General features: G+C 39.5%; 1 protein-coding gene across 5 annotated transcripts in view; it reads right to left on the reverse strand.

The window, feature by feature from the left end:
- The window catches only part of GPD2 (glycerol-3-phosphate dehydrogenase 2), a 119,634-nt gene that overhangs the window by 59,128 nt on the left and 48,043 nt on the right, over positions 1 to 12,463 (reverse strand). For all 5 annotated transcript variants that reach the window (XM_054044110.1, XM_054044107.1, XM_054044106.1 and 2 more), the window contains 3 exons: positions 3,606 to 3,730; positions 2,545 to 2,642; positions 1,361 to 1,524 (listed from right to left, as the gene is read on the reverse strand). In XM_054044110.1, the coding sequence (XP_053900085.1) occupies positions 1,361 to 1,524; positions 2,545 to 2,642; positions 3,606 to 3,730 (387 nt within the window). The remainder of the gene's footprint in view (positions 1 to 1,360; positions 1,525 to 2,544; positions 2,643 to 3,605; positions 3,731 to 12,463) is intronic.

The following is a 12,463-nucleotide window of genomic DNA, read 5'->3' on the forward strand; positions in this document are numbered from 1 at the left end:
GGTTGAGCCAGGGTTATACAATCCACGCTTTTGTGTTTGAAAAGCCATACGAGTTGAAAATATTGCACATGTCACTAGGGACTTAGCATTGGACGTACTTTATAAAAATGAAATAAAAACCCCCAAATCATTCTGGTACCATCAATATAAATGTCAATATCAACAATCTGAACACAGAAGTGCTGCTACTGCACATTTGCCCATTTTTAAAAAGCAGCGTAACCCTTCGATTTATATTTTTCAAACAAGTAATCTGTGCACATTAGACCTTTGAACTACAAAACTTCAATTTAAAAAAATATTAGACTTGCAAAAAACCACTTTAATCTTCTCCTACTCTCTACAACTCAATCACTCATTTTGTTGAAATTATATATATATATATATTTATTAACACTCAAAACTGTATTCTGTGTAGTAGATGACATTTGTGCCAAGTTTCAGCCTTAAGGTATTTTTTCCAATAGATTTATAACCCCTTGAATATAGAGGTTTCCAGTGGAAACCACCCCAGCCCCAGAGCTGCTTGTGCTATTTGAATGTATTTACAAGAATAATTTAAATAGCTGAGGGTGATGCAAGCAAGAAGCGATTGATGCACCAAACCCAATTCAAAAAATGAGAACCACAAAAGGGAAGTCAAATTATCAAGACAGGTGTGAATTTTTTTTTAAATGTAAATACCATATAGTGAGCCATTTAAGATTATCAATAATATCATTTGTTACCTTGACATTAACTATTTTGGTAAACATGTTCACAGATTCTACAATTTTCCTGAGGAAACTCTCTCTTTAGAGTCTTGGCTTCAGAACATCTCTGAACAATTAGTCCTCAAGTAAACACAGGATTCAGAAGCCTAATAAAATTTGGCATATTATCCGATTAGGAAATATTTGTTTGAGACTTACAGGGGGTTAGTTGGAACAGAGCACTTCAGATACCACATTTGTTTTACACTGATCCAGCACAAAAGGAGCTTCTCTAGTATTACACAACTATGCATGGCTGGAGAAGTCACAGGAACTTCCTATAGGGAATCACCAAACCATGAAGAAGATACTATGACATTTTGCTGCATCTACTGGCTGACAGAACAGATTCTTTCTCCTACATTCAGGATGGTAAATCAGGAAGGCCAGAACTAAACCAATCAGATGTGTGAGCCAAATAAACTGCTTTAGTCATACATCTAAATTTAGCCAATGGAAATTATGCAAGATAGATTCCCTCAAGAGACACTTTCTATAAAAATATTTATGTATGTAAATACATCAAATTAGTCATATACTTTTGTTTTACTTTAAATACATCAACCATAAAGACGGATTAGAAAGGTAAATATAGAAAAGAAACATACCATCATAGTAGACAATAGCTCCTACAAGCCTGTCTTTCTGTAGCATTGGAAAGAGTTCCAAAGCTCTTGACTTGCTGAGCACATAGCTGCTTTTCAGACACTGACTTCCAGCTACAAGGTCATATAGTTTTATTCCCACCCAGTAGTATGGCAACTGCCACCATCTGCAAAAAAAAAAAAAAAAAAAAAAAAAAGATTTCAACTGAAAAGGGAAAAAAAACTCTCCAATCATCATTATATATTGTAATATTAGCATTATTATGGTTATTAGTTTCTATTCTGCACCAAAGTTTGCCATTTACATAGGCCTGGTCTTCAAAACATTTTACAAGTAGACATTGACTAATCCACAATACACCTCAGATATTATCCCCATTTTATATATGAGGAAACAAAGGAAAAGAGGCAAATCGCTTGTCCATGCCCATAGCACTTATCTTTGAGAGCTCAGAGGATGGGTGAGGTCCAAGAAGACTGGAGAAGGGAAAATAGATCTTTAAAAACGGGAACAAAGAGGACCTAGGGAATTACAGATCAGTGCTGTGTACAGTTCTGGGCACCATACTTTAGGAGATGTGGACATATTGAAGACAGTCCAGAGGACAGCAGCATGCCCAACCCTGGAGATGAAAGCACTTTCCTTTGCTCTGAAAGCGATGCCTTTGATCACTGCACAACAACTCAAAGTCACTGATGGGCCCTGGAGGTGACAGGAGTGAGTGTCACTCTAGTGAGAAGGCCTTAGAGATTGGCAGGGGGAGTAAAAGGGAAAATTAGGAAGTAGGAGCCTGGAAATCACTCTCCCTCCACCTCTTCCCACCCCTAGCAAGATCTGGGAGGGGACAAAGTAAAATAAAAATACTTTTCTCTTTTGCCCTTCCCAGACAAACTGATTCATTTCAAAGTTACTGTGCAAAAGTTTTCCAAGGTAAAACTCCATTGAAAGAGGGTGAATTTGAGGAATACTGTTGGACAGCTAACTGAAACGGTGTTAATAGACAGTGCTGTACATGAACTTCATGCTTCTACAGTACAGCAACAAATTCTCACCTCTGAAAAGACAAAGCTTGTGACACGTTAACAGCTAAGAAAAAGGCATTCTGAAAACTGGTCCAGTGAAGTAGCTTCATTCTCAAAAGCAAGGGTGTAAGAAATTAAAGCAGAAGGAGTATCAGGGAGCTTACTTGTAAACAGGAAGCATTATAGGTAAAGGACCAGATAAGTGAGGAGCAATTTCGAGCAAGTTGGCACGCTCATGAAGTGCTTCTTTTACCATCCTGTACTAAAAAAAAAAAAAAAAAAACAATTCAGGACCTTTAACTCTTTGTTAACGGATCACAAATATTCAATGTTAAAACAGTTTTGCTTATCAGTCCATAAAATACACAGAATCCCTTCTCTGTGCTAGATTACAATTATTAATTACATTCTTTACTATTCTTTCAATAGCACAATGATACTTGGTTAGAAGAATTACATTGGGAACTTCCCAAATCAGTAACACAAAATCTTTAACTTGTGAGTACAGAGCAAATTCTACTAGGCATTTTAGACCTATGGCAGGTCAGTCTAATAATCAGCAGCTCTAATTAACGGACCTAAAAACCGTACTCATTTTACTAGAAGCTAATGGCACTCAATAAGGTATGAAATTCTTCCTATCTTTGAAGACATCCAAGAAACCACTTCTGATCTGATCCTTAAAACGAAAGGCCCTATAAGCGTGTGGCAAACAATTCCACTGTACAGTATTCTACCACTTTTAAGATATTTAGACAGGTTTAATTGCAAGTTTCACAGGAAGAAGGCAAGCTTGGGGTTTTTCCCAAAGGTAGAAGATTGTCCCATCTTCCATCATATTATGCATGGGAACACCAATACCAGAAAATCTGTCAATGAATATGTACCACTCATTTACTATATTTTCTTTCCCGAAATTCCTTTAAAACAAACAAAATTCTTATCCGTGTACAAAAGGAAATCTCCCCCACCTCAATATGTACAGTCCACAAGATACTATTTTCAGATGGTCTGTAAATGATACTCTAGCAAGAAACAGCATTGGAAATGTCCCCAAAATATTCTAGCAGAATTCACTGAGCAAGCTATTCTGTATGCACAGTGCCTCTGGTATTCAACAAAAGAAAGTATTAAAAACCATAAAATAAGAACAGAGATTTAATTGGGAGGCGGAAAAAAAGAGTCTACTGGCAATTTTTGCTTAACAGCCAGCATAAACAATTACCTGCTCGAAATCCAACCTCATGATGGCCTTCTGAAGATATCTCACTCCACCATGGATCAATTTAGTGCTCCTGCTGCTGGTCCCTGATGAGAAATCATCTCTTTCTACAAGAGCTGTTTTTAGTCCTGTGTAACCAGAAAACCAAATTAACTTCTTAAATTACACAATTTGTATGTAATTCATTAAAGACACTTCTCTAGGGTAGAGACAATCACAAGAAAAATTACTCTGAACATGGATAAATTTGTATTCCAAGTGCAGTGCACTGTCTATACTGTAATGAAAAGATTTTAGTCTCTTCCTGGGGGAAAAGTCAAAACAGAACTCTTAAACAGAGGCACATTAAAATCTGGACACATCACAATGAAAAGACATTCCAGCACATAGAGGCTAAGCAGTTGGACTTTTATGCAGGGCAGCAAGGCTCCTATGAATGAATTAGAATCATAGGTCTGGAAGAGACCTTGAGAGATCATCTAGTCCAGTCCCCTGCATTCATGGTAGACCTAAGTATGATCTAGACCATCCCTGACAGGTTTTTGTCTAACTTGCTCTTAAAAATCTTCAATGATGGAGATTTCACAACCTCCCTAGGCAATTTATTCCAGTGCTTAATCACCCTAACAGTCAGGATATTTTTCTTAATGTCCAACTTAAAATCGTTCTTGCTGGAATTTAAGCCCATTGCTTCTTGTCCAATTCTCCATGGTTAAGGAGAACCATTTTTCTCCTTCCTCCTTGTAACACCCTTTTATATACTTGAAAGCTGTTATCATGCCCCTCCTCCCTAGTCTTCTCTTCTCCACACTAAACAAACCCAATTTTTTCCATCTTCCCTCAGAGGTCTGGTTTTCTAGACTTTTGATCATTTTTGTTGCTCATCTCTGGACTTTCTACAATTTGTCCACACCTTTCCTGAAATGTAGCACCCAGAACTGGACACATTATTCCAGCTGAGGCCTAATCAGCATAGAGTAGAGTGGAAGAATTACTTCTCGTGTCTTGCTTAAAAACACTTCTCCTAATACATCCCAGAATGATGTTTGCTCTTTTTTGCAACAGTGTTACACTGTTGCCTCATATTTAGCTTGTGATCCACTATGCCTCCAAATCTCTTTCTGCAGTACTCCTTCCTAGGCAGTTATTTCCCATTCTGTATGTGTGCAACTGGCTGTTCCTTCCTAAATGGAGTACTTTGCATTTGTCCTTATTGAATTTCATCCTATTTACTTCAGACCATTTCTCCAGTTTGACCAGATCATTTTGAATTTTAACCCTATCCTCCAAAGCACTTGCAACCCCTCTCAGCTTGGTATCGTCCGCAGACTTTATACGTGTATTCTCTATGCCACTATCTAAATCACTAATGAAGATACTGAACTGAATCAGACACAGAATTGATCCCTGCGGGACCCGACTTGATATACCCTTCTAGCTTGGCGGTGAACCACTGTAACTACTCTCTGGAAATGGTTTTCCATCCAGTTATGTACCCAACTTATAGTAGTTCCATGAAGGTTGTACAGACGCTCCCCGAGTTATGTAAACCCAACGTACGCAAATCCAAGCTTACAGAAAAAGTTCTGTTAGCTTGAAATAGGAGTCGGGGGGTTGTGGATTTTGGGGCGGGGGTTGCGTAAGGGTCGGAGATACGTTTCCGACTTATGCAAAATTTGAGTTACGCAAGGCGTTCCAGAACGGAACGCTTGCGTAAGTTGGGGAACATCTGTATTTTCCTAATTTGTTTTTGAGGTCATGTGATACAATATCAAAAGCCTTACTAAAGTCAATACATGCCACGTCTACTGCTTCCTCCCATTCACAAGGCTTGTTACCCTGTCAAAAAAGGCTGTTAAGTTGGTTCGACATGATTTGTTCTTGACAAGTCCATGCTGACTGTTACTTATCACCTTAATATCTTCTAGGTGTTTGCAAACTGATTGCTTAATTATTTGCTCATTATCTTTCCAGGTACTGAAGTTAAGCTGTCTGGTCTGTAATTCCCCGGGTTGTCCTTATTTCCCTTTTTATACCTGGGCACTATATTTGCCCCTTTTCCAGTCCTCTGGAATGTCTCCCATCTTCCATGACTTTTCAAAGATAATTGTTAATGGCTCAGATATCTCCTCAGTCAGCTCCTTGAGTATTCTAGCATGTATTTCATCAGGCTCTGGTGACTTGAGGACATCTAACTTGCCTAAGTAATTTTTAGCTTGCTTTTCCCCTATTTTAGCCTCTAATCCTACCTCATTTTCACTGGCATTCACTAGGTTAGACATCCAGATCGCTACTAACCTTTTTGGTAAAAGGTCATTAGAGTCAGTAGTCACTGTATGACCACATAACATTTTATTTTAATAATATAAATAATAATAATATAATAATAAATGGAGATATATCTATCTCATAGAACTGGAAGGGACCCTGAAAGGTCGTTGAGTCCAGTCCCCTTCACTAGCCGGACCAAGTACTGATTTTTGCCCCAGATCCTTAAGTGGCCCCCTCAAGGATTGAACTCACAACCCTGGGTTTAGCAGGCCAATGCTCAAACCACTGAGCTATCCCTCCCCCTTTTTATTAATAAAAAAGTGGCTTTTTGCAGAATAAACATTACAAACTAATGTGCTCAATATCCTTGCAAAGCCGACTATTGTTATTACTCATTTTACAACTAAGGAAGAGAGATGCCCAAAACCAAAGAAGGAATCAATAACAGCCAGGATTAGAGCTCACAATTTCCTAGCTCTTAGAGATAGATTGCTTTAAGATTCTTGGTACAACCCTTAATAATGTAAGTGTTCTCTAAAATATAATCAGGAGACTTGGGTCCTTCCACTGAAAGTACTGACTACTTGGTGGGGGGGGAGCAGGGAACTCAGATGCAAGTGTTCATACATTGACACTAATCAACTAAAAGAATAAGTTCTTCTAAAAATGTGATAAAAGAAAGGAGTTTGGGACTCAATGTGGAGGGTGCTGAACTGTCTGTTACAATCCAGGAAAGGATTTAGCCACCAGTTTACATTTTACTTTAGTAGGAGTACTCAAAGTTCAGCACATGCTTAAATGCTTTTGCTGGATCGGAGTCAGGAGGTGTAGCACCTTGTGGGATCAAGCCCATATTCAGTATCTGCTTTTATGCAGTTTGTCTAACTCAAAGTAATTCTAATCTATTCTGGGTTTAAACTTTCTATGAAAAGTCATAGGCAATTTTTAGTCAGAGAAAAACAGATTAAGAACAATTGTGATATAAAGTTAAATTAAATAAAAATCTATCTTCTCTCCATTTAATATTATGCTTAGTTATGGCAACTGAAGTAGTGTACAACCAAGTGGCTCTTCTATTAATTAAAACACTCCATGTGCATTTGGATTGCTTCAATGTGATTAAATTTTTCACACCGAGTCCACCCTGGATATTGAGGATACAATTCTCACAAAAGAGAAAAGAAAAAGGCAAGTTAATCCGCAAAACTTTGTCTTATAAAGTGAATCTGTGTCATGATAGACTTACAAGAAAATAAAGAAGGCTAGAAATACATTTTTGTATATTGTAATGAGATAGGTGAGCTCTAAATAAAGGAAATTCACAATGTATTCATTTACATATAATAAACTGAATATATACATACACACAGTCATATGCACATATATATTTTTTTTATACACACTATATGTATACAAGCTAATGACATATTCAGGGTGTGTATATATATATATATATATACACACACACACACAAATGTGCATAAATTATAGATAGAGACACCTTTTACACACACACACACACACACGTATATATACACGCATATGTGTATATTACAGAAATATATGGCAGTGTAGTCCAAGATAAAGTTTTACCAGCAGGTGTTTCGGATGACAGTGTGTCTCAAGTGTTCCTTCCCTCCACCCCCACGCACAAAGTGAAAACATCTCTGCAATTGAATCTCCAATAATACACAGTTTATTTAGAAAAAGAAAGAGAAGAATACTGTATCCATTTGAAACTAGATAGGAGGAATGGAATTAGCCAATTTAGAATTAGGCCTAAACACTTTTTTTTCCCAAGGGGAAGGAAACCACAGTTAATCAGATCTTTCAAGAACATGCTTTACATTGCTCAATCAAATAATGAATGCCAGGGAAGCTGTGTAGGAAGGGTACTAAAAATCATTACCGTATCCTTAAGGTTTTTCAAGACAAAGGATATAGCGTGAGGATATCCCATTTAGGAAAATGTTTTTATAATATATGCCATTTGGCAAAACTTTGCTCTTTATTAAACCAGGAAAATTCATCCATGGCAGTAACGGTTTTGTAGTATTCACAGAGGGGTATGACTTGTGTATGGCATGGACCATATTTACAATAGATAACTTACAAAAGTTATTCTACATAGTTTTAGCACATACAATAATTGAAAAAAAAGTTTTGCGCACACCAACAACCTTAACAATAAAGATGTTCTCTTTTCAGAAATGTCTTCCAAACCTCTAATATACTGTATATACTCATTCATAAGCTGATTTTTTTTAGTAAAAAGGGGAAGCACCAGAGAAGGGGGTTGGCTTATGAACGGATATAGAGAGGGAGAGGTGGGGCACAGCCCCTCCCCCGAACAGAGGGAGCAAAGAGAGGCTACACAGCCAGCAGAGACAGAAGGGAAGAAGTGGGGCCAGAGTCTCTCCACTTCGGGCCACGCTGCTCTCCCCCCCAGCCTCCGAAGCAGCTGCAGCTCCAGGGCTGGCAGGCTGCAGCCGTGCCGCTCGGCCCCAGCCCCAGAGCAGGCTGCCCAGCCCAGCCCATTGGAACATGCTGCGGCCAAACCACCCAGTCTGTCCGACCAGAGCTGGCTGCGGCTGCGCTGCCCAGCCTGCCGGAGCAGCTCCAGCCAGGTCAGAGACATCTTCCCCTGGCCCTCCCCCAGCTACGGTGGGAAGAGATGGGGAGAGTGTGGGAGTCACAGGCTAGGGGTGGGGTCATGTGGGGGTTGTCACAGGGGTTACTCCCCTGACTCCCAGCTTCTCCCCCCAAAAAATTTCCCCACCAGTTGCTGTCCCGGCCCGTCAGGGTAAGCAGCCGGCGTGCCGGGACACTTTATTTACTTAGGTTTACCTCCGTGCCTGCGGACGCTTGAGGTAAAACAAACCGTGCCAGCTTATCCTGATGGCCCGGGAGCCAAAGTTTGCCGATCCCTGAATTATAGGATCGGCTTATGAACAGGTTACAAAAATTTTCCATTTTTACTTATCCATCTTGGGGGGGTTGGCTTATAAATGAACCGGCTTATGATCGAGTATATACGGTAATTAAGGTCTTGATTAGTAATTGTAGTGTGAAACAACTAATTAACTTATCTAGAAATGCTTAGCCCTCCCCCCCACACACACACCCCTCTTAAATATTGTGACTTGGTTTCATAAAAGTGTAAAAGTTTACAAAAAATAAATCCAATTAAGATAAGCACCTCAAGGCAAGAATGTGGCCTTTTGCTCAAAATCTTTGAGATATATTGCACGTACCTAGAAAGATTGCTTTTGTTGCAACAAGTAGAATAGTGGATTCCCCCAACACTAGTGTTTTTTCTCATTTGAAAGTATGTGGGCAAGGGGGAAAGAAAGAGGAAGCAGGGTCAATGAGGTTCTTACCAAAGTTGAGAAAAGCAACATGACTGCGTGCACAAGGAGAGAATAAATTAATGTAAATACTAACACTACTCTATTTTTTTACCCTGCATCACCTTAAAGATAGTGCAGTGCTTTATAATATTGCTTGTAGAACAATATAAAAACCCTTTATCATTTATTGGTCCCCCAAAACTTTTATGTCCTTAAAAATCCAATTACTGGTAACTTTAAAAGATCAGAGTAATTTGTTTTTGTCAAATGTGACTGAAGATTAATGGATACAATCAGGAATAATTTGGTGAAAACATATCAAACACAAGGAAAGCAAAATTTGTTGTTAAGTGAAGCATCAGACATAATAAAAGAGCAAATTCCATGAATGAACAGCAACAATACACAATTCATTAACCAAATGCCTATGATTATTTCACACTTCAGAAAACTACTGATATGATCAGAATATGTAGTAACAGGATAAATATAGATTACCTTCAACCATTCTTTGTGCACTTTCAATTACAATTTTTCCAGAGGCCCACCAACATAAGAGCAAGACTGAAAACCTTAGTCACATAGGTTTACCAGCTATTTAGTTTTCTTTAATAATCCATTAAAAATCATAACACACTAATTACAAATTGGAATGTATTCCCCAATATATCAATATGCTTATGTTACTTGCTTTTACTTTATGTAGAAAACTTAAAAGTTTATATAAAATGAGCATACATTTCAGCTAAATGTTTTCAAACAGACCGGGGGGAAATCCTGGGCCCAGTGAAGTCAATGGGAGTTCACTTCACTGGAGCCGGATTTCATTCCTGGCATCAGCGGAACTGCACCCTCAGACATCGGGTATTCCTTACAACAGTCCTGAAGGTAGGTGCTAGATGCCATGCAGAATTCTGCAGCTACCAATCACATTGCATGCAAATCTAAGAAAAACATTATGGCTGAGATTTGAAGCACACACTTCAGGGAGTTCAAAGTTAAAGATGCAGTATAGTGTTACTGTATAGTGTTACCAAAGTACATGGCACTAACATATGAGAAATGGAGGTTATTTACCTGTAACTGGAGGTCCTTCGAGATGTGTGGTCCCTATCTCCATTCCACACGTGCTTACGTATGCACACACTGTGCCTGAAACTGAAGATTTCTAGCAAGTAGTGTCATTGATCCACACCCGCGCAGTTGCTTTCTTTGTGCTCCAGAGCTGAAGGCTTAAGGGGCCGGTACAGTATGACACCTCTCCAGTTCCTCTTCTTACCAGGAAACAGATAAGATCTAAAGCAAAAAGGAAGGAGGGTGGGTAGTGGAATGCAGATAGGGACCCTACATCTCAAAGAATCTCCAGCTACAGGAAGTAACCTCCATTTTTAATCTGAGCACGGCTCCCTATGTATATTCCAGACGTGGGTGATTGATAAGCAGTATTGAAATGGGGAGACAGGACTGGAATGCAGTTAATACAGATGCTTTTAATACTGTAGGCCTAACAGCTTCATCTGAAGAGGAGCTTGAACTAATGTGTAATGCTTCATGAATGAATGGATGGAACTCCAGGTAGTGGCCCAATACATGTCCAGTATAGGTACCTCTTGAAGAGATGCTGTTGAGGTTGCTTGCGCCTTAGTGGAACGGGCTCTCATCCCCCATCCTGGGGAAGAAATACGTGCCAACTGGTAACACAGAATGATGCAGCCAGAGATCCACTTTGAGTGTGTCTGAGCAGATAATGCTTTTCCTCACAACGGTTTCACTAAAGCTACAACTATTCAGTAATTTTCTAATTGGTTGTGTCCTTTGCAAGTAAAACGCCAGCGCTCACCTGACATCCAAAAGAACAAAGTTTCCTCTCCTCATTGGAAGCATGAGGTTTTGGGAAGAATACTGGTAAGTGGATATGCTGATGTAAAACTCAGAAACCTTCCCCTTATGAAAAATAGCGTAGGGCAGATCAGCCACGAGTGCTCACTCTTCTAGCCAATGTGATGGCAATTAAAAAAGTGACTTTCACAGAACACGTAGCCAGCGTTTCAAAGTATGGTCTGATAAGTACTGATAGTATGAGTCTGAGGTCTCATTGTTGTGTAGGCTTCACCACTGGAAGGAAGGGCCCTTCATGAATATCAGTTGTTCCTGGATTAGTAAAAAAGTGTCCTACCTGAGAATGGAAGGCACTGATTGCTGCTAGATGGACCAGCAGGGAACTAATGGGAAGCCCTGAAGTTTTTAGAGACAGAGGTAATCTAAAATACCAGTGTATATCTGCAGATTCTGGAGACAACTGGTTGCTTTGGGCTCACTAGAGAAATGCTTCCATTTAACCAGATAACATTTCCTGGTGGAGTCTTTCCTATTTTGATTGAACGACTTCTGAGAATGAATGTTCTAAGTCAAATGTCCATTCAAATTTGTGAAGTGAAGGGGGCATGAGTTGGGATATCCGATGTTACCATTCTCCTCGGTAAGCAGATCCAGAAAGGCTCAGATACTGATGGGAGGATGGGTTAACATTCACTGGAGATCTGGAAACTACAATTGTCTGGGCCAGTTGGATATTATGAGAATGACCTGAGCTTCATCGTACTGAATCTTCTGTTTGAAGATGTTCCCCACTGTGTGAAGATCTCATTAAGGACAGAATTGTGTATCTCCCATTCAAGGTCCATAGAGAAGTGTCTGCTGAGATTATCCACTAGAGAAATCTGTGCACCTAATAGGTATGTAGCCAAGTGCATGACATGGTTTATGATGCACCAATTAAAAAAATTGAATGCTTCCGAGCAAAGAGGAAGGATTTTGCTCCACCTTGTTTATGTAAGAAATAGTTGTATATTGTCTGACATTATTTGGACATGGAGAGATCAAATAAGTAAGAGGAATGCATTACAGGCTAGATTAACTGCTCTTATCTAGTAGGTTGATATGCATCCTAGCCTCCCGAAGATTCCAAGTGCCTTGTATGGTGTAGTTGTCCAGGTGGACTCCCCATCCAATAAGGAATGTGTCTAACAATGGTCGCATCGGGTGAGGGTGTGATGAAAGGGACTCCCACACATACTTTCTCTGGCTTTGTCCACCAGGCAAGAGAAGCCATGACCCTCGTGGGAATTCTTACTCTGGTGTTGTGGGGGGGGTTCTCTTTCATGAGTAAGTTGACCAGAGCCAGGCTTGTAGGTAATGTAGATGAAGTCTGGCAAATGATGTTATAAGTACACAATGCTA

Source organism: Malaclemys terrapin, chromosome 11, assembly GCF_027887155.1.
Source record: "Malaclemys terrapin pileata isolate rMalTer1 chromosome 11, rMalTer1.hap1, whole genome shotgun sequence".
NCBI classification, from domain to species: Eukaryota; Metazoa; Chordata; order Testudines; family Emydidae; genus Malaclemys; species Malaclemys terrapin.